At 46.5% G+C, this 22,684-nt stretch overlaps 5 protein-coding genes across 5 annotated transcripts; 1 reads left to right on the forward strand and 4 right to left on the reverse strand.

The window, feature by feature from the left end:
- Positions 1-6: 6 nt before the first annotated feature.
- On the reverse strand, positions 7-2,039 carry ATEG_10222 (putative MFS monosaccharide transporter; the record flags this gene model as incomplete). The annotated part of the gene is made up of 6 exons (XM_001209524.1): positions 7-395; positions 461-1,173; positions 1,251-1,444; positions 1,500-1,788; positions 1,839-1,916; positions 1,981-2,039. The coding sequence occupies 6 exons, from the start codon at positions 2,037-2,039 to the stop codon at positions 7-9; spliced, it is 1,722 nt and encodes a 573-aa protein (XP_001209524.1).
- A 2,322-nt stretch (positions 2,040-4,361) lies between these two features.
- On the reverse strand, positions 4,362-5,314 carry ATEG_10223 (putative mitochondrial carrier protein; the record flags this gene model as incomplete). Its single annotated transcript, XM_001209525.1, has 2 exons — positions 4,362-5,220; positions 5,289-5,314. 2 exons carry the CDS (start codon positions 5,312-5,314, stop codon positions 4,362-4,364), a joined length of 885 nt encoding a protein of 294 aa, XP_001209525.1.
- A 1,111-nt stretch (positions 5,315-6,425) lies between these two features.
- spt16 (chromatin-remodeling protein SPT16) lies at positions 6,426-9,831 on the forward strand (the record flags this gene model as incomplete). Its single annotated transcript, XM_001209526.1, has 7 exons — positions 6,426-6,605; positions 6,665-6,749; positions 6,814-6,935; positions 6,993-7,148; positions 7,203-8,634; positions 8,674-9,287; positions 9,340-9,831. The coding sequence occupies 7 exons, from the start codon at positions 6,426-6,428 to the stop codon at positions 9,829-9,831; spliced, it is 3,081 nt and encodes a 1,026-aa protein (XP_001209526.1).
- Positions 9,832-11,791: 1,960 nt separating this feature from the next.
- ATEG_10225 (CDC50/LEM3 family protein) lies at positions 11,792-12,791 on the reverse strand (the record flags this gene model as incomplete). Its single annotated transcript, XM_001209527.1, has 3 exons — positions 11,792-11,891; positions 11,947-12,109; positions 12,161-12,791. 3 exons carry the CDS (start codon positions 12,789-12,791, stop codon positions 11,792-11,794), a joined length of 894 nt encoding a protein of 297 aa, XP_001209527.1.
- Positions 12,792-14,314: 1,523 nt separating this feature from the next.
- On the reverse strand, positions 14,315-15,496 carry ATEG_10226 (SWIRM domain-containing protein; the record flags this gene model as incomplete). Its single annotated transcript, XM_001209528.1, has 1 exon — positions 14,315-15,496. The coding sequence occupies one exon, from the start codon at positions 15,494-15,496 to the stop codon at positions 14,315-14,317; it is 1,182 nt and encodes a 393-aa protein (XP_001209528.1).
- Positions 15,497-22,684: the final 7,188 nt, after the last annotated feature.

Genomic DNA, 22,684 nt, shown 5'->3' on the forward strand with positions numbered 1-22,684 from the left:
TCACTTCTAACTTTCCTCATCCTGTCCGAGTCGGCTATACTGACTGCCTTGTGCTCGTTGTCCCGAGCCCTTGTGACGGCTAACCATATTTGAGATCCAGCCGCCAAAGCCCTCGGAGCGGTGACTACTGACTTCCTGGGAGCCACGGGCATTTTTGCCGTTGCCGTCAGTAGCAATATGCGGGGGATCAATGTCCAACCCCGGAATAGCATTGTCCGCCCCGAGCGGTCCGTACTGCCGTCTGATGTCAAGTGAAGGCACCGGCGAACCAGCACTCATGAGAGAGCCACGTTCCCCTTGGGTAGCTGGAGTCGGCATGGCAGTTGTCGCATCTCCAAAAAGGACATTCATATCTTCCAGACGCACTCCGCTGGTCTCAGGATACAAGAAGTACACTTGGCAATATCGGTCAGCAGATAGACATCAAGTAGTCGGCTAGAGCAAGCCAAGGGTCACTCACCCAGCACAAAACTGCATGCACAGAAGAACGCGTGCACTAAGTAAAGCCGCCATTTAATAACAGCTTGCAAAACTGGCGTCACCTCCCCAACAAGCCAGTTGAAGGCCCAGTTGGTGGCTGTACTGAGACTGGCGCCCTTTGCGCGAATGCTCAAGGGCAGGATTTCCGGAGGGTAGAGCCACGGGATAGGACCCCACGACGCACCAAAGGCCGCATTGTAGACCATGACGAAGATGACCGTTAGGGTGGGAGTTGCTGCAACATCAATGTAGATGAAATACGATATCAACGAGAGAGACACGATCATGGCTACTGCTCCGGACAACAGAATTGGCCGTCTTCCCCAGCGATCCACAAGATACCAAGGTGGAACTGTAGACGCAAGGTAGGAGATTCCGTTGATGCCGGTCATAAGGATAGCATCTCGACCTGCCCAGCCTGCTGATTCAAAGACCAGAGGTGCGTAGTAGGAGATGACGTTGATACCGTTCAGCTGAGCCAAAGCTTGCGCAGACATAGCGATCAAGACCCGCTTGTGATATCGCTTAAACATGTCACTGTAAGACCTTTCACCTTCCTGTCGCTGAAGGAGGACGTTCATCTTGATCTCTCTATATTCTTGTCGGGCCTTGTCATTGTGCAAGTCACCTTTTCCGTAGAGATTAGCAATAACCACCATGCCTTCCTCGTCATGGTCATTGTCCAGTAACCATCTAGGTCTCCGGGTCAGCACCCCATCATACCGGACCATCCCGAAGAAAGTCAAATCAGGGACTTGATTGAAACATACCTGGGTGATTCACATATTATGAGGCTGCCAAAGCCAAGAAAAGCTCCCATGATACATTGGCAGAGTAGGGGCAGGCGCCACGACCAATCGTTCTCAATGAAACTACAGAAATAATCGACCCACACACTCGCAGCATATCCGGAAATGTTTCCGGTGAATTCAATGCACGCGAGTTTCCCACGGTTGTGAGGAGGCTTGTGTGGATGCAAGTCAGTAGATGATAATTTGCTGCGTCGAAAGAGGACATACCGAAATTTCGGACTGATAGACCGGTACGATTGTTGAGAGTGCGCCGACTCCCAAACCAGCAATGATACGGCCAACCATCATCATGGGCAACCCCGTGGCGAAAGTCTGGAAAGCTCCACCGATGAAGAAGACTATGGAGCCGTATAAAATAGTCCTGCGGCGACCTATCAAGTCACCGATTCGGCCAACGAGCAACGAGGCAATGAACGCCCCAACTTCGAGAATGGCCACCACGGTACCAATCTCCGCTCGGGATGGCTGATCAAAATAGTCCTTAAAATACCCGCCTCTATCCTTCTGTTAGTTGACGATTTATGGTCTAAGGGGGACGAAACCCACGTGATAATGCCCGACATAACACCCTGATCATAACCAAAAAGAAAAACGCCTAATGATACAAAGACACTGGTGAAGTAGCTATTTGGTGTCAGTAGGGAGCTCTGATGCAAGTCCTATCAGGGAACGGGAAGAGATCTCTTACAGCAATGGCTTCCCAACCAGGCCATGTGTTTGAGCGGCCTGCCGGTTGTTGGGCGACATGATGACGGCGAGGAGACGCTCCACTCGTGAAATACGTCGTGGTGGTGGACGAGGGATCTCTATGGAGATTTTCTCGAATTCAGCCTCGTCCGCGGTGGACGGATCCTGGTAGTGTACACGCTTTACTCCGGCCCTCGACCTCGATCGACCGGAGGCCTCACGATCGAAGGATTTTCGCAGTCGAATCTGGAGGGGATCTTCTGCATTAGCAAGCTGTTCGGCGAGATCACCGGTGTCGGACCAGATCGAGAAGTCGGACTCGACGGAGCGGGTGGAGAGAGAACGTCGGCTGCCTTTCTCACTAGCTGACTCCAGGGTTCGAACGGCGTGTGCAGAAGAAGGTCTGGAGTGGGACGACAGTGACCGCAAGGGGATCGTGGAGGGCGAGGTATGCGGCGAGGACGTTGATAAAGGAATGTTGGCGGTGATGGCGGGCTGCAGGAGACAGCCCTTGTATGTGCGTGTGCGTGTGTGACTCGATACCGTAGGATGGGAAAAGGCGGGGAGGCAGTTCTGGAATTCCCGTGATCCCCCGCAGGTATTTTGAATTTGGGACTAAGTTTGGCGCATGAAAGGGGGTTCGACTATAAAGCCAGACGGCAGTCCCGACTGGAAGGGGAGTGAGTGGGTGTGAGTTGGAGTCGCTGGGGGAAGTCGGTGCAGCAGCAACAGAGCGGAGACCCGCAAGCGCAGAGGACCAACGGTCTACGAGGACAAACGGGGGGAGCGCCGCCAGAACTGCTCACGAGACGAAAAGGAGATCAACGACGTAAGATGACGGCAGTCGAGGCTATTCAGCCGAGGGGGATCGGTTGGTCAGGTGGAAAGGCTAAAGAATGAAGCCAATTACCGGCGCGTTGGGCAAGAGAATCAGTAGGGGAAATGGGGGGGAAAGTAGTGTGAAAAAGGACGAGGTCGGTTGGCAGATGATGGATTGACTATGTACAGACGAATTGATCATCAGGGTGTGGCTTGACGATGTTACTGGACACAGGAGAGGAGGATTGGGGGAAGTGGGAGGGGGCAGCTAATAGGGAGTCTGGGGAGGCGGTCCGCTGGTTGCAACCGGCCCGTACTGAAATTAGTACGGAACGGTACGGAGTATGTATCATTGCATCTTCAGCGATTTGTACATTCTTTCTTTCCCTTTCCGGATAGCTTTATACTACCTAGGTAGATGCACTCTACATACAAGTAAACTACCAATAAATAGGCTCTATAGTATCTACCAAAAAGCTCTACATTGTTACTCGAATAACTGTGCCCTCCCTAGGTAAGTAGGGAGTACCATAAGGCTGGATGCTGTATTACCCGTACCGCTTCCGAAATTGAACCGATCGCCCTATCCTATGACATAATGCCGTCTGTGGGCGCAGATGATTCCCCCAAGAACAACCAAGAACAAACAGGCGATGTGTCATCTGTTCGAGACGCCAAGGCCTCCAGGACGAACGGAGTCTGGGGTACCTTGGCTGTTATGTAAAGGCTGTCCCGCCTGAGGATCTACATACGGAGTAGATATGCTCTGTCTCTATACATACATAACAGCTTATGACTGCTTTACCGGCTCCAAGGCTGAATCCGGACATAATGCTCAATGGTTCTCTACCACCTATGTAGATAGTCTTACCAGAACACCAACTCATCAAGTGTGTAACGAGCACGGTTCTCAACTACAGCTCACGTACCTCACTCAATAACTAGTTAGAACATCGCGTGTTATCTAATAATGTCTCACTCCAGTCTGGGCGGAAGAGAAGGGCCACGGCTAGCCCAGGGGAGGATGGGCCTGGCCACGTACACACTTATTCATTCCTATCTTTATACCTGGTACAAATAGAACGAGTATTATACCTTCCTATTGCCTCGACCCGATATTCAGCATAGTATGTAAGCTTTGGAGGCCTTTGCCTCTCTTCATAAATGGAAGTGGCTGTACTTATCCTTCTACATAGCCTAGGAGTACTATGTAGTAGTAGCACTACTAGAGCAGGGCCCAGCATAAGCGAGTGGAGAAACCCGGGCGTTAAGTACTCCGTAGATCAGGTGGTCGATCCACTTGCCCATGAGGGCGATAAAATCATGAACTGCTGATAAAGTGAAAATTATCCCTGAAATTCATTGCAATGCCATTATGTACAGTGAGTCTAATCGATACATATGCAACCCTCAACATGCGCCAACCGTCTATTCTATGTCCGTAAGCAGTATCATGCCACCCAGCCTCTTCCAATCCCCATACGCAGGTTGATCACAGAGATGCAGCCTGACATAGTTTCTCGATCAATTCAGAGCGTGCGTGTGGTGCATTGGGAGATGACACTAGGGCAGAAGAATATCATATCCGTCTTTCTGAATGTACACAGCGTCTGCCAAGTTAGCGTATTTACGACGCACCACTTCAAATATGACCAGGCCTGCGCTGGTGCTCGGGACCTGACGGATGGCACTGCGGAAAAACCCGCGAAATAGCCACTGACGCCAGCCTCCTGCGCGTGCAGCTCTCCTCTCGCATCGTTTGTATGTTTCCTGATAGGCAAGATAGTAGAGACGTAGCATTTGCTTTCTCGACGGGTGCAGACTCGCCTGATGATCAAGATATTCCAATCGCGCGACGTGAAGGTTTTGGATCATGCTCAAGGGGTGCTGTATGGCCTGCTGAGCAACAGACGCCGTAATCCCTGCAAGCATCAAGAAAATCGGCTCTAGCGTGTAGTGTGGCTTGATCAATGGTACTCCACGGTCACTCGATTGACTGAGTATCATCTTGTCAAGGTGGCGCGAGTGGAGGTCTCCATAGTAACCAGTGATAAAAGAGTAATATGCCTGCGACTTGATATACTCGAAGAAAGAGAAGAAGACGCCGTACCCAAATGCGTCACGGAGGAAGGACAAGCTCCAACCGGCAAAGATGCCGCGAAGACCGATCTGGCGAAGCTTATGGGACCCGTAATGCCACATGCTTCGGTACTGCCCCTCGAGCAAATCGTTTGTTCGAAGGCGCACTTGTAGGGCATCTAATGGAGCCGCCACTATGGATTGCAATGTGCCAGCAGCAAATCCAGCCGAAAATGTATATAAAGGACTAGGAGGAGGGTAGATACGTTTAACGCCGCGGGAGACTGGCTCATGCAACGCCCCAAGGACCTGCAGGTAAGACGTATATAATACAGCACCAACCCTGCCCGAACAAACATTAGGGGTCGGGTTCGCATATATTTGATCATAAGCCATATAAGCAAGACTCACCCAGCATTTGCTATCAGCGGGGGCATGACTTGATTCGGAATGAAGCGCCAGCCATATGTGCGAACGGCATGAACAAGCAATCCCGGTGTCGTTGTGTGAAATGACCATCCACTTTGAGCGCTATGAGGGTTCACAGCCCTTGCAAAGGCCTAGTATATAACAGATGAACAACCATGATCAGCAGAGAGGTCATCGATGTGCGGTGAACAGGCGAGGGACAAGATGTCGGCATCAGAGTAAGAGACAGGGACTGGTTTTATACCATATAACTATGGATTACGTGTTAACATGGATGTCAAATCAAGGCATTTAGACCGCAGATCAACATACTCAACTCTAGTTCGGAAGAACGCTTTGACGGGCGCTCTGAAATAAAAGGCGACAAGTTGCGCACTGAGAGCGCGCACTCCGGCCGCCGAGGCTCCGGTGGCCGCATTGTTTCGAGGGTTTTTGCGCGAGACGCCGTCGGGCTCAAACACAACATCCACTTGATCTAAGCTCGTTGGGCCGCCGGGAGCGGAAAAGTTCTTCGATGTCATCGTTGAAAGTCGCTCGGCATGAGAGCTATCGGGTATCAACGGGAGGACGGAGGGAAGGTCGGGGGTGTAAACATTGTTAAAGGCGCCCTCAGGCACCACGCTGAGGTTAACGAGGGGAATACAAGCCAGTATATGTCGGTATTCAGTAGTCAGTAGAAAAGAAAGACAAGAGGTTCGCTTGATGAAGGCCTGCAAGAATGAAAATAATCTATGCTTGTCGAAGCCATTCCCAGGCGGACGGCAGGTCAAAGCAAACAAGTCAAACACCGGGCGGTGACCACGGTCTTTCCCTTCAAACGCGCTTTCGCGCGAGGACGTGCCTGCCGCAGCTACGGACTAGCTCGTACAATTAATCCCATTTCGATCAACCCGAGTAGCTCGCAAAGGTATTTTCACCCTTCATACTCCTCACCGCGCTCTCTCTTACTTCTCACCTAGAATCCCTACATCGACCCTGTTTCTCCCTTGACAGTACCTGAGCTCGATCTGAATACCTCTCCGGCCAGAGTCTTCTGAAGACTTGTTCCCTCCTCGCCATCTACACCGGAAGGTCGCAAGTCAACGAGAACCTGACGTTGGCTTGACAGCCGGTCGCACGATGTCCGAAGAGATCGTTATCGATAAAAATGCTTTCTTCAATCGATTGTCGAGCTTCTACTCGGCATGGAAAGCAGACAAGCGATCCAGCCATGGCTTGTTCGGCGGTGTTGGATCCATCGTGATTCTGATGGGAAAGACCGATGAGGCCAACAGCTTCCAGAAGAACAATGCGATGCATGTATGTGATGCATTCCATTCACTCTTCCGTCATGCTCACTGACTCGATCGTGCGTTTAGTTCTGGCTTCTCGGTTATGAATTCCCAGCCACGCTTATGGTGTTCACCACCGAGACGATGTACGTCGTGACAACGGCAAAGAAAGGTGATTGACGGCGCCTCTCCATATATGGGTTTCTTCCCTGTGGCTCTATTCTGACTTTATGCAGCCAAACACCTTGAGCCCCTTAAGGGTGGAAAAATTCCTGTCGAAATCCTGGTTACTACGAAAGATCAGGACGAGAAAACGAAAATCTTTGAAAAGTGTCTGGAGATCATCAAAAGCTCCGGTGTAAGTGATCGCGATTCTGGGTTGAAGACTTGGCTTCTAATCATTCAACTGTAATAGAACAAAGTCGGCGTCCTCCCAAAAGACACAACCACCGGTCCATTCGCAGAGGACTGGAAACGCGCCTTTGCAAACATTTCGAAGGATATCGAAGAGGTCGACATCGCACCTGCTCTTTCATCGGCCGCTTTTTCTGTGAAGGACACGGATGAGCTGGTGAGTACTTTCCATCGCCAAGAGTAACTCAGAGTGGCAAGTTGACCAAAAAAGGTGTCAATTCGGAATGCATCGAGAGCATGCAGCGGCTTGATGTCGGAATACTTCGTCGACGAGATGTCTCGCCTTCTGGACGAAGAAAAGCAGATGACCCATAAAGCTCTTTCGATGCGAATCGACGCGAAGATCGACGACGAGAAGTTTTTCAAAAAGCTAGCGAAGCTACCAGCTGAATTTGACCCCCGCCAGATTGACTGGGCATATGGGCCGGTTATTCAGAGTGGCGGAAAGTACGATCTCAAACTCACAGCTGTGCCCGATAGCAACAACCTCCAGCCTGGAATCATCATCGCCGGTTTCGGAATCCGGTACAAAACGTACAGTTCGATCATTGCGCGTACTTACCTAGTCGATCCTACCAAGTCTCAGGAAGCGAACTATGCCTTCCTTTTGAATCTGCATGAAACGGTTATCAAGGATGTTCGCGATGGCACAGTAGCCAAGGACCTGTACAACAAGGCGATCGGTCTGGTCAAATCCAAGAAGCCTGATCTGGAGCCGTACTTCGTCAAAAGCGTTGGCGCCGGCATCGGCATTGAACTGCGAGATTCAAACATGGTACTCAACAACAAGAACAACCGTGTGCTGAAGAGTGGCATGACGCTTTCAATCACGGTTGGGTTGGCTGGTGTCGGAGACCCCGATTCGAAGGACAAGAAGAACGCTGTCTACTCTATGGTCATCACAGACACGGTCCGTGTTGGGGAAAATGGCCCGCATGTGTTCACTAAAGATGCTGGGATCGACATGGACTCAGTATCTTTCTACTTTGGCGATGAAGAGGAGCCCCAGAAACCTGCCAAGGAAAAGAAGGAAGTGAAATCCAGCGCCATTGCCAGCAGAAATGTTACGCGGACAAAGCTTCGAGCTGAGCGACCTACCCAAGTGAACGAAGGTGCTGAAGCACGTCGTCGGGAGCACCAGAAAGAACTGGCCGCAAAGAAAACCAAAGAAGGGCTCGACCGGTTTGCCGGGACTACCGGTGACGAAAACGGAGTCACTCAAAAGAAATTCAAGCGCTTTGAGTCCTACAAGCGAGATAACCAGCTCCCAGCTAAGGTCAAGGACTTGACTATCTACGTTGATCACAAAACATCGACCGTGATTGTTCCAATTATGGGTCGACCCGTGCCTTTCCATATCAACACGATCAAAAACGCCAGTAAGAGTGATGAAGGAGAGTACGCTTACCTGCGGATCAACTTTCTTTCCCCGGGACAGGGTGTTGGGCGGAAGGACGACCAACCTTTCGAAGACTTGTCTGCCCATTTCCTGCGGAACTTGACCCTGCGGTCTAAGGACAACAACCGACTTGCGCAGGTTGCGCAGGACATCACTGAACTTCGGAAGAATGCTCTCAGGCGTGAACAGGAGAAGAAGGAGATGGAAGATGTGGTCGAGCAAGATAAGCTTGTCGAAATCCGAAGTACGTACCATCAGCTTTTCCCTCTCTTTTGTATATGAGCTAACCGTGCAAAAGACCGGCGCCCTGTCAAACTTCCTGATGTCTACCTCCGCCCTCCCTTGGATGGGAAACGAGTGCCTGGTGAAGTTGAGATCCATCAAAATGGTCTCCGGTATATGTCTCCTTTCCGGAACGAACATGTTGATGTTCTTTTCAGCAACGTCAAGCATCTTTTCTTCCAACCCTGTGCTCATGAATTGATCGTTCTCATTCATGTGCACCTGAAGACACCGATCATGATTGGAAAGAGGAAGACCAGAGACGTTCAGTTCTACCGAGAGGCGACTGAGATGCAGTTTGACGAAACTGGCAACCGCCGACGGAAGCACCGCTACGGAGATGAAGAGGAGTTCGAGGCGGAGCAAGAAGAAAGACGCCGGAGAGCCGCATTGGACCGCGAATTCAAGGCCTTTGCTGAGAAAATCGCTGACGCCGGGAAAGACGAGGGTGTGGATGTTGATATTCCATTCCGAGAGATTGGGTTTACTGGTGTTCCCAACCGCTCGAATGTATTGATTCAGCCCACCACAGACGCTCTGGTTCAACTGACTGAACCTCCTTTCCTTGTGATCACATTGAACGAGATCGAAATTGCTCATCTCGAAAGAGTCCAGGTAAGGCGTAATAAAACTGCAGCTTCCTCCCACCATTGACTAATGATTATAGTTTGGTCTGAAAAACTTCGATCTAGTCTTTGTCTTGAAGGACTTCCACCGGCCTCCTGTGCACATTAACACGATTCCTGTCGAAGCTCTGGAGGGTGTGAAGGACTGGCTCGACTCGGTTGACATTGCATTTACTGAAGGTCCCTTGAACCTCAACTGGACGACCATCATGAAGACCGTGGTGAGTGATCCGTATGGCTTCTTTGCCGACGGAGGTTGGTCTTTCCTTGCTGCGGAATCCGATTCCGAAGATGGTGATGAAGAGGAAGAGGAGTCTGCGTTCGAGCTGTCTGAATCCGAACTGGCTGCGGCAGACGAGAGCTCAGAAGACGACAGTGAATTCGATGACGATGCGAGCGCTGAGGCAAGTGAGGATTTCAGTGCCGATGAGGAGAGTGGCGAGGATTGGGACGAACTTGAAAAGAAAGCCAAAAAGAAGGACCGTGAAGGCGGCCTGGATGATGAGGATCGCGGTAAGAAACGGAAGCGGTGATCTGGTCTGCACAGTGCGGTCTAATCAAGTGGCTCCCTTGTATTGTTTACTTCTTAACATATGCAAGTTCTCTATGAAAGTTCTGCTGCCTACCCGAGTTTGTTTCTATTGTCGTTGATCCCTTAGGTTAATTTATGTACACCAATCTTACTTGCGATGACCATGAGTGTCTCAGATTTGTTTATACATTTCTACCAAGGTTAAGACATAAGATGATATAACAATTCGCGGGCTATGCCTATCCCCATGCATGGTAAGTCGGCGACTTAAGCCGACGAGCTAAGGCCGAGGCACACTTTCCTGGGACTCATGCTATAGATAAGGGCATACAACAAGACTAAAAGAGGCCGTATCGATGAAACACTATATACAGATAACGAATTAAACCTCGTCGAGAGCCAAGTACCAACCAAGCCGAATCGCAGACCGCGCCCAACGTATGATGAAATGCAAAGCTATTTCCCTTCTCTCAACGTAGACCACATATATCGCATCCGTTCCAACTGCCCCGGAGTAAAGGACTCATAACAATCGTCCGACGAATAATCCATGTAATTATGTATGGCGTCCTTCCCAGGCAAATCCGGACATGAATCCTTCCTCCGGGGACACCCTACAGTAGATGTAGACTGCTGGGGCGTATCGTCGATATAATCGCCATCATTGTCAGCGGAGCACGACTCCCCCTCAAACACATGCAACAGCCCATTCCAATGCCCAACCTCATGGATCGCAGTGCCACCCTTGTTATAATGCGGTATCGGGCCGCCCGGCATCGTATGCCCGAGTATGTTGCACCCGTCCTTGACATAGTCCGCACGCGGGCTGCTGGCGTTGATGCTCGGATCAGGCAGCGTGCAGAAACCCAGCACTCGCTCTGTGCCGGCGGCGCCGGACATGGCGCGCGCCGCGGCCCCTGAGGCGGATGCCTGCAGATCTGTGTGGAAGTACACGTTGAGCGTGTTGTAGGTGCCTTTGCGCAGGGCGGTTTTCATGGCGATCTCGTCGGCGTTGCGGGCCCAGGCGTCGTTGATTTGGCGGGTTACGCCTTTCAGGCGGTAGGAGATTTGGGCGTTTTTGTAGGCGTTCTGGAGAAAGGATAGCTTTGCAGTGTTAGCTTCTGGGGATGCTGATGGGATGAACAAGACGCTCGTAGGATCGTGTGTGCGTGGCTTTTGTGTGGGAGAGGGCTTACCTGGTCGTTGATCATTGCATCTGATATTAAATCAGCGTTCTCCTCTGTGCTCAGTATGTGGAACCATGTGTCTATCTCGATCTGTGCCACGACCTTCCGGCTTTCGTAGCCTTCGGCGGATTCATACTCGGACGGAGGCGATGCCAATTTCTGATATACCGCTCTCAACGACTCGCTTGGAGCGGCAGTGCCACATAATCCGCGAGGGGACAGGAGAGAAGGCGCGCAGTAAGCCGGGATACTGCCCAGGACGAAGAGCAAGACGATCTTGGAGGCCGAAAGACTGTGCATATTGTCGACCGCGATGAAGTCTCCTGGATCCCCACTACGCGACGGATGGCAGACTAATATACGCCGTGACAAGACTGGGGAAAACGTTGCTCGCGGCTACATGGAATGCAAGAGACAAAGCCCAATGTTTAAACCCTGATAGACGGGGGAATGTGGGAGAGGGCGCAGTTATGCGGCATTAAGGGATGACAAGAATCACCCGCAGCAACATGACTGGAATGTCAATCTTGTTAGAAGGAGGCTATGGTCACGCAGGAGAGTTTACGCAGTAAACCCACGCGCTTCCAAATAATAAACAAGCAAAGCAGATAGACTTCATTCAAACCACGCAAGAACTCCACAGACAACGCCCCGAGAATTATTCACAAGTAAACAGTAGCTGAAGATCAGCCGGCAATCATCAAACCGGTAGATCGCAAGACGTAAGGATCAGTGGGAGGTATAATACAGTAAAACAACCGGACACAGCGAGCTTTAAGGCGCATGTGACCCAAATCGATCATCCCTTCCGGTTGCAACAGCCGTACTCTCTTGCTCACTGTTCCAAGTCAAATAGGTGTGGTCTCCGAGTTTCCTGCGAATTGTGAGTTCGGTTGTACTCAACCTAAAATGTACCAGGAGTGGCTTACCTGGGTCTGATCAAGTGCGCGAGCGTGAAAAGGGCCCCGAGAAGGACACAGATACCGCCGACGACAACGTACGCAATACCCATGAATGGGTTCTGACCACCGACAACGGTGCGCGTAGACAGAAGAATCGATTTTGTTCCGCTATATTCAGTAACAGGAAAGCCTACGGAATGGTCAGCTGAGTGAAGATGTGCATAAGCGCGGCGTCACTTACGATCAACGATGTCCAGCCGATAGATACCTGCTGACATCTTCACCGTATCATTCCTACGGGACAGCTTGCTGAACGTCGGCAATGCGGCGGTTCTCATCCAGACCATGAACTCTTCGTCTTCGTTCAGATTAGGGATCCCATCGGCGTACCCATTGGGGTAGCGTTCGCGCCAGTTCGGGGGAGGGACCACCTGATCCGGGGTGTATTGCGTCTTCTTGATGAGCTGCTTGTCACTGTCCCATGCAATGTTTTTGTTAGACATGACGTAGGGTTCGGCACTGTCTCCGTCTCCGTTTAACCATTCGGGGCTGTTGATGGTGTCGTTGAACAAGGAATTCGCGATCAGGCCGCATGGATAGTACGCTTTGCCGGACGGATCAAGCCTGAGCGGATCGCAGGAGCTACTTCCAATGGTGTTGTTATCCAGTGGCTTTCCTTTCAGCTGGTCGACATCCAAGGACTTCACATATCGCCGGTGGTTCTGATAGAAATTTGTGAGGCGGTAGTACATGTAAACTGGCGGGCCCATGTCCTCGGGGATTTTGAACGTAAGCCGACAGATAGTACTGTTATTGGAAGTGAGGCGCTGCCATGTTGGTGTATAATCTGAATCGGAGGACTTGAACGACATGCTGACTTGGTCTGCGATTCCCACTGCGGGGGACGGTGATAGGGGGGCCTTGTCTCTGCATTCGGAGTAATCGATGAGAATTTCTTGCACCTTTGCGCGTGTCGTGAGTATTCGGTATCCGAGGGAGCCGGTTGGTATCACATACCGATGCACTTGCCCACAATAACAGGCCGCCTATGGGCGCGAAAATGACTCCGACAATGAAAAAGAGTGGTAGGACACTCTTTGGTGTTAAAATGGGCCTGCGAGTGTTAGTCGACGGGATGGGTCTCTTTGTAATTGCGGGTTAGAGAAGACGCACTGCCAGGCTTTCAGGCGCTGTTGCCGGAAGGCCGTATCTGAATCGAAGTCAGCATCGCGAAGGCAAATAGAGCAAGCGACTGGCGCAAGAGGACGGGTACTCACTCGCAGGTCGTCGACTCCGTGGCTTTTTGTCGACATCAACGTCTCCTCGATGCTCCTGTTCGCCCAACGACTCCGTACGGGCTACCTCCGTCTGAGACATGATCTCCACGAATGGTCACCCCTAGGGATCTAAATCAGTGTATACGAGCAATGCGACGTGCGATCATGTATAGAGAAAGGCGTGATCGATGGTCCAGATTGTAAGCCGAGAGAGGAGAAGATGATTGTTAGTGAGGTGGCGCGGATATGATGGGCCGGGGAGGTTGCGTATGTAAGTTGGCCGGTTCCGCACAACCCACCGACCGAGACAGCGGAATGCAAATGGCTGCAAACCACGGCGCCACAACCCTCTAGCCTCCTCTATTCTTGGAAAAATTTCCTCGACCCACGCATACAGAGTACCGTGCCCATATCCACAGCCCTTGGGCCATGGTATGATGCCTTTTGGTGCTCTATTCACAAGATGATATGTTCTCATCTGATGGAGCATAACTCGATCTTAATTTTCTGCAACTGGTATTCCATTCAGTCTATTCGAACATACGGCAATGGCTCCAGAAGATGGCAATAGCTGACATTGCTTGTGCAACTGCAGGACATGATCAAGAGCAAATGTTATGCGTCGAGAAACAGCCAAAAGCCAATCGAGATGAGATTTCTTCCATTCTAAGGGGGGATTCATCCTAACGATATCCTCGATCCCGATCAATTCAATACAAAAAGCCAACAAAACAAAGCAACCAAGCGGGGTATGGGTATGAGCAGAATCAGGAAGCACAATGGCAAACTCTCTGGCATATCTCTGGCCATATTGTCGCAAACAGGGGAGATGAAAAGACATGAAGACGAACAGGAAGCTATCGCACCAACATCAAGCGTTACCTGAGAACCAATGAGAACACCAAACCGCAGAGCCAGGGGTAAAGAACGCCAGTCACATGAGGAAGGGGAGAGATACGAAAAGGCCACTGCATTGAACACAGTCCAGCTATGTGCAGCGACGGCCAAAGCAAGATATAGCAGCTCATGCCGATCCGATCAAGCGGAAGCATTCAAGAAACTGCGTTGATATATAATCAACAAAACCGAGAAGCACCTGGTCAACTTGTGGTCGCTCCTCACTTCAAATACTGTTGGAAATGTTCGGGTCGGAACCAACCCACTCGATCATATGCAGTCCACAACTTGCTTGCTTTATTGACGTCGATCTTGCAGGCTTGCTGTGCGTCAGTCTTCCGGAACTCCTTGTTCACGTTCAGAGCCTTGACACGGGCTTCGAAGATGCGACGTTTGCTGCATAGATATGTCGCGCAGGACAGTCTCAGCGTGGCGGCGAGACTGAGCTCGGCTGGACTCAGCAAATCTCGATCCGGATCATTGCTCAGATCTAACATTTGCCCTTTCCAGTCCGCCTTCAGAGCCTTGGCATTGTTTCCCAGAGTCTCCAGGGGAGGGCAATAGTCCTTGATCGAATTGAAGTCTGTGTCATCACGGTTTGTACCTATGGCACGAGGTGGCTTATTACTCGGTTGGGGAGGTGAGTCAAACGAATCAAGATTTCTCTGTCTGGGCGTAGATCTCGGTGTACGCTTGGCTCTGGGAGTCCGCTGCGGACGCGGCTGCGTTCCAGACGCCCTCTTGGCCGGGGCGGGCGCAAGTGTTTTCAGCTTGGTCTCCAAGTCATGAGGACGACAACGATTCATCATGGACATTTGGCGCTCAAGCGTTTCTCGCTCCTCCCTCGCCCACGCTGCGGGATTGCGATTATACTGGGTCGAGACAATCGGCACACATGACAGAGCTAACAGGTATTCCTCCCGTGTCGGTTTATTTATCTTATTTTCAAACCTTGCCATATGAGTATCGATGTGTTTCTCGACCAGCGCTTCTGCCGTGGGCGGAAACATCGGCCCAAACAACGGTTGCTCGGTGGCGACATCGTTAACGGACTCATGGCGGGGGAAGAGAACGGGATCTCTCGAGGTGCCAATTGCATCTCTCTCCAAGTGCTCTGAGGCACTCGGCTTTCGTTTCTTCGTCCCCGTGTACGGAGTTACAGGGGGCGACGGCAAATCCATCTCAGACTGTGTTCGCTTCCGATCGACGGAAATGGGGGGGAGTGCGTTCATATCATGGCCAAAAGACGAATTCTGTTTCGTGCCGTGTGGCGAAAACTCCGGGTTAAAACTCTCGAAGGGTTTGGATTCTGGAGGGGACATCAGAGTGGAAACGGAGGGCAGACGATTCATCTTGCCCTCGCTCCTGGAGTGAAACATTGAGGCGGGCGCGAATGATGCCATTGCGGCAAGCGGCTGATGCCGAACGTGAGGATCAGCGTACGGTGTCTTCGGTCGGAGGGTATGCGAATTGGGGGGGGTGTTTTGAGAGTGAAGGGCAGAAGATCTGCAAGAATGGCAGAAGATATACCTGAAGGAGCTGGAAGGCGACAGATGACAAGAGGCAACAGGTGACAGTGTTTATGGAAGTGAATGGAATTGGGCGTTGACACTGCTGGCACAATCCACGTGAAGATGATTTGTCAGGGCCGCGCCTTTGTCTAGGTATGGTGGCAATACTAGGCAGATACCTATGACATCGGTCTCGGCTTTAAGGCTCCCAATGCCCGAGACGGAAGGGATGAGTCAATCAATCAATCAGTCAATCCACGGATAGTCAGTGTCAGCCTGCGACGGGGTCAGAGGGCGCAGCAGAAGTCTATTCTGAACGAGGACCGTAGGTAGCGAGGAGCGGTTGGGGAGCAATGGGGGTTGGGTTGGTGGTCTAATAAAAGAATCGGCCGGTCTGATCACCAGCCCCTGGACCGCTGCATAAAAGGAGGAGAGATTGAATTATGAGTCAGTGCGCCAATAGTCAGGCTGAGCGATTTGAACTACAGTGACATTGATTGTTCACAAGACTGCGGGGTTTGGCGCGTGGCAGTAGCAGGGCCCCCAATAATGATTGATCTTCGGCCCTGGCGCCAATTGCGATCTGATACGGAGGTATGCAGGCCGATAGGAGGATCTCAAGGTTAATCCGACCGGTCAAATGTGGATTGGGGAGAAATTGGTTGTTTTTCCTTGGAGAGATAAAAACCGGAAGACAGTTGAAAGCCTCTGAATTGTTCTCTCAGGTTGAGGAAAGATATACTCCGGAGGAAGGGGGGCGAATGACCATTTCTGGTACCTGTGTCTACGAACAACCACAACACCACATGACGACAGAGCGGGGATACACCCACTGAGGGGGCGCCTGGGTGTGGCAGTGTACCCACCAATCATGGTTGTCGCCGCCACTCGTTAGGCTGAGATGACGGATAAGAGTCAGATCATCTGTATCATCTGTGCCTTGCGGTCCACCCCCACCCCCCTCCTTCATGACCGCCTGATAAACATCTTGGGTATTCGCCCATTGTTCATCTACAATGGCACAATAATCAGGGAATCTTCTCCGTTATCATCTGTCCAAGCCGCTCTAGATAAATACCTCATCATTCTTGGTTGATCGGCTGCCCCGCCGGGCAAGAGTCACCCTCAGGCGCTCAGACCTACCTAGGTAAGAATCCTCCCCAATCCGTGCTAATGCCAGTCATCCCTTTGAGTCAATGCTGACCCTTCCAGACAGATGATTCAGACAAGTTGATTTGCTGTTTCTGACGGATGACGTCGTCAGCGTATGTCTAGCCATGCAACAGGCGGCAGAGGGAACAGACAGATCTAGACAATCCAGATTGACATGGGCTTAATTCATCGGTGGACCATGGTTCTTGATGATTGTTCTTGATACAATGATTATTGAGGAACCATTCATTCCTTATCACTGTTTTCCCCAGTCTCAAGCCACATACACGTGACATTGATGTCACTTTCCAACGGTATGACCAACAATTCCGATCATGCTTCGCGTTCAAGCTGCCTAGGTAGCTCCTAAACTTTGAATTGGAATGACAATGCATGTTGACCTCCATGATGATCGTTGGCCAGGCGCAGTCGGACTTAGGTAGGCATCTTCTGACTGTCTGTGTCATATGACCGTCAAACCCTTAGGACCTGAGCGTTTGATAGTTATCCTCGGGTTGCTGACAAAATGTTTGGTAGGTCACCAGCAGTTTACCTTGGAATTTATAATTTTCCCCCCATTTTTTCGGTCGTCACAAAAAGAAAAACTCCCTTTGTCACAACAGTATTATGATAGTAACAGACTGTATAAACAGGTAAAACAAGGCGTACTCTAAGGTTAGAAGATCTCCAGATACACTTGCTAAGTTGGGGACACATAATGTGATGTTGCTACATAAGTCAATAGCAATTATATAACTTCCCAGGCCTATCTCAGCATAGAAGATATTGTTCCATCCACCATTGTGATCATCAATCATAAAAACGGGATAAGATCAGGTGCATTGCATGTGACCTACGGTACTTGAGCCTTGAAACATATTCAATAGGCTAGGTATTCTGCTATTCCTTATTCAGCAGCTCTGATTAATTGACAATTTGTGTCGTATTTCTAAAAATAAGACGTAAATAATGTAGATTCCAAAACTTGACTGACATCTACCTAGTAGTTGTTAGCAGATAACTCAGCCAATGGAGGTCATGTTAGCGTTGCATCTACAGTCGAAGGCCATACGCAGACAGGTTGGCGTTGAGAGCCATCTGCCATAAAGTAGAAGCGTCTTTCTGCGTGGAAAACCATCATGCATACCTGGTGCCATCGTATCGTAACAGGGGTTAATGGTATTGTATACCTAGACTCGCTCGGAGCATCCCGTCCATCCTCAGGAATAACAACTCACTGCTTTGCAAAAATGCACATCTCTTTCGCTCCATTCGAATGCCTACCCTATATACAGAAAACAGGAGAGCACCCTGGCTGGTGACAGCTCCTTGTAGTTGTGTTAAGTATACAAAGAACCTCGTTTTCAAATATATAGAGCGTACTCTGACATTATTATTAGGTGGCTTAGCCTCTCATACGTGAAAGTTGACCAAATGCATTAGCGAGGGTCTAAATCAATCAATCAATCAAATCAAGAACCTGGTATCTAAACACAACCAACACCATGATTTCCCCTTACGGGAAGGGGGGAAAGAAGAAAGAGCAAGCAGTTACATCGAGATCAAGACATACTATCAAACTTGCGTATCATCTAGGTGCATCAACGATAACATAGGTTGGTAACCTTCGCGACGGCGGTGGCACGGTAGTAGACAAGACCATTGTCGTCCTGGTGTGGTGGCGGCGCGGACGTGTCTGGTGGGGGGAAAGGGTAAGGGAGTGGTCGATGCAAGGCTCCAAGGGTCCATCAATGTCCACGCTGGAGGAGGTGCGAGACGGAGATGGTGGTATAATCTGATGTTGTTGAAGTGAGAGATCTGTGAACTTGATGGAGCTGCGTAGCCACTTATGTGGCTGCTGCCCTAAAAGAAGCTTGTCCTATGAGAGCTGTATTCTCAAGTGACTACCTAACCATCAAGTCTGTAGAGCATCGTCCATACTCTACTTGTACAGTGGCCTTGGCCTTTTTATGGCCGGATTATAATTGAAATTCGTGGGTATATTGTACTATAACACCGGCGTTAGCCTCGGCCCAAGCACGTGTAGTACCTAATGCAGTAGGAGCGTGGTAGTCTCACACCTCTTTTCTCGGATTTTGAAGTCGTTTTAAGACGCCAAATCAGAACATAGGAAGGCAGAGCTCGTGTTAGCTCCGTCATAGACGCAAGACTCTAGCACCAAGGTCAGGTGCGAGCTCATCATTAGAAGCCTAATCAATCTAATACAGTCACCAGTTTCTGCTAACAATTCTAACTTCCGTAGATTAACCGGGCTTCTAAAAGAGTATTCTTTATATACTACGGTTCTATCAAGAAACAGATAAGAAGCTAAAGCCTTTTTTTTAGACTACTAGACTTTTCCGGAAAGTTTCCTCAATCTCTTTCTTTGCTATATACATAGACCCTCTATTTTTTCCTCACTTCCTATTTCTAGGGCTATTTAACACGGCTATACACAACACTAAGGAATATTAGCAAGAGAAGAGACGGAGCTGTCCCTAGCATTTACTGGCATAGAAGACCCCACGGCAATATAAGAACGTGGTAAGATATTTGCTTATACTTAAGAAAAAAGCAGATGTCCCAGTAGCCCCAAAAACGGACACCAACCTACTCTTAAGTAGAACACCAAGAAAGTATCAGGGATCCAGAAACTATATCACATCAGTACTAAAACCCCAGAAACTAACCATAAGAGATTATATTAAGATAGATCGTATTTATGTTATATACTCCACCGGAATCCAATAAACTTAGATACTAGTATAATATGGAAGAGCTCGCCCAGCAAGAGCCACTTATAGAAGAATTAGGCTGCTTTATCAGATTATATTAAAGCAGGCTACCACTCGTCCTATCTTCCGGCAGGATATATTCGGTAAATAGAATAGTTCCCTCAGGACTGTAGTTATACAATATTAAGTAAAAAAGTAGTGCAAACAAAACTAATTATCTTACCTCAAAAGGGTCTACAGGGCTTATTCTAATATCCTAAAAACCCAAAGTAACCCCATATCCCAAATAAAATAATACTAAAACATCTCCTGCTGATTCAGACTTTTCTCCAGTAATTATACATCTGTCTTACTTCCTTACTCACTTTTTATATTTACAGGCCTATAGTACTCTTAAAAACATATTCAGTTAGCTCTAAGTCACACTGAACTTCTATATAATTATTATTAGAATATTCTTTAAATATATATAATAAACTATTAAATATCTCTAAAGTCATCTAAAAAAACTTTAATAGCTTTAATAGCTAATAATAGTAGTTTATCTACTATAAACTACCTTTTATCTATATAAATAAAAATCTAGCCCTACTATTAAAGCTCTGACTATATTCTAAAATTATATCTTTCTCTTTTTTAAAAAAATATATAGCTAGCAGTATTAGTATAAAATCTAATTAACAGTAAAATTAGTAGTAAATAATCTAAGACTGCAGGAAATAGCTTATATAGCTGTAGTAGAGGTCTAAGACTTTACCGCTTGTTAGAGGCGGTAGCTAATGTACTAGAAGGTAGAATAGATAGAAGAGTTAATAATATAAAAGATAGAAGCTATAGAAAAACTATCTAATAGCTAGATACATAATTATTTGCTAGTTTCTAAAAAGAATAATTAGTAGTAAGATATTAATATAGTCTAAAGTTATATAAAATAGCTATAATAGTTTACTAATCTTTTTATAGAATAGGGATACTAATACTATCCCTCTTTTATCTAATAACTATAATTATATAGTTAATAGTAGAAATAGTAGTAGATAATCTAAGCCTATAATAAATAGCCTATATAATTAGTCTAATAACTAATTTAGATATAGTATAGCTGTAGCAGAAATTTAAAACCCTACTGCTTCTCTATAGTAATTATATAATTTTTATATAGGCTTATATTATATTTAAAAAAATAAATATTATAGTAGTTAGCTATATTAATATATTTATTATAATAAAAGTCTTTTTTAATATATTAAACGCGCTAAACTACTACTTTATTATAATTTAATATTATATTATTATAATAGAATAATATTATAGATAGTGGAAGATAACTTACTTATTTTCTAGATAATAATAACTAATTTTCTATATAAAATAAAGATCTTTTTATCTATAGCTTATTTTCTTTTCTCTTTTTTTTTAATTTTAACTTTATAAATAACTGTAAAGTTTTTTTATTTTTTTCTAGTTTTATTTCGTATTATTTTTATATATTTATTTAGTTATTTATATTATACTATATTTCTATATTTATTTTATTACTAATTATATAAGATTCTGCTAGATAAAGCGCGTTAATAGCAATATAAGTTTTATATACTTATTCTAACGTCCTATATTTCTTTTTCTACTTCTAGCTATTTTTTAGTGGCTTTTTCTACTATTTTATATTTTTAACTATTTATTAAGCTTTATTTAATTCCTTATCTTTATTATATTTTTTTTATATATCTTTCTACAGTATTTTAGTATAGTATTAATAGTAGCTTATTATTTTAGTATTTTACTGGATAGTATAGCTATAATATTTTTCTACCGCAAATAAATTGAGTAAATAAAAAATAGTTTTACTAACTTTACTATAAAAATATATTTACTGCTTATTATTATAGCTACTTTTATAACTCTATTTTTTCTATATTTTCTTCTGTAGTACTGCTACTATTATTTACTATTCTATTTATTTTTATAATAGTTCTCCTATAGTTTTTATTACTGCTTTTATTACTATTATTACTTTTTATAGTTAATATAGTTATTTCTATAGTCGCGCTATCTATACTATAAAAAATTATTCTATTTCTACTAATAAACCTAGAAGAATAGCTTTTAATACTTATAATATCTATAATATTTATCTATTATCTTTAACAGTAGTTTTATCTATTAGATAAACTTTAATAGATTTATCTATATATACTATTAAGATATATATTATACTTTCTATTTAGTAAATCTTTATTTCTCTTTATATTCTCTCTTTATATTCTATAGTATCGAACTCTAGGAGCCTTAGGCACCTCAAATGCCTTAGGCACTCTAGGGTTTCCTAATCGGGAAGTCCCTATTGACCTGACTAGGGTAAAGTGAACCAATGAGAGTTGAGGAAATTGACAATTGAACTAGATGACTAATTGAATCTAGTAAATAACTCTGGTTGACTCTAGCCCGGAACCATGGTTAGTAGGCCCTATTTATAGTATGTTTCTGAAGGCCTAGAGTCTTCTAGAAGCAGGCAATTAATAATTAAAATTAGAAATAATATAGGAATACTAGAAGATAACGCAAGCAGATGACGTAATTAAATTAGAAAGAATAGGTCAGAATAATGCAGATTAAAATAATGGAAATTAATAGAATTAATCTGGTAGTTGCCTAGATAATAATAGCTGTCTGAAATAGGTGCCTAAATCTGCTAACTAAATAGTTGCCTGAGATAAATATCTTTACTGTCTGACATACCCCCCTAGATTCTAATATTAAAAATAGTAGAATCTGCAGACTTTCTAAATAGTTTAACTAAAACCTTACTTCTAGGTAGGAATTCTATAAAAAAATAAAGTTAAGATAATAATTCAGAAATATCCTCTATATTTAAATATTTTATAAATTCTTAATATTTTTAATAGGTTAGATATTTAGTCAGACTGTTAGCGATTATCTGATTAGTTAGAACTTATTAAATCTAAATAGAGCTATTCTAAATCTCTTAGCGCAGCTAATAACGGTAGATATTTATATATTTTAGTTTTAATTTATAAGCAGAATCCTGCTTAATAAGCAGGTTAACTATCTGTCTATTATTATATTTAATTATAAGTTTCTAACTAGGGTTAAACCCTATAGCCGAGAAAAACTGTTTCTACTATCATAACTGTTTATCAGCAGTAAATAACGCGAGGAATTTAGCTTAATA

This window comes from Aspergillus terreus, genomic scaffold, assembly GCF_000149615.1.
Source record: "Aspergillus terreus NIH2624 scaffold_16 genomic scaffold, whole genome shotgun sequence".
NCBI lineage: Eukaryota > Fungi > Ascomycota > Eurotiomycetes > Eurotiales > Aspergillaceae > Aspergillus > Aspergillus terreus.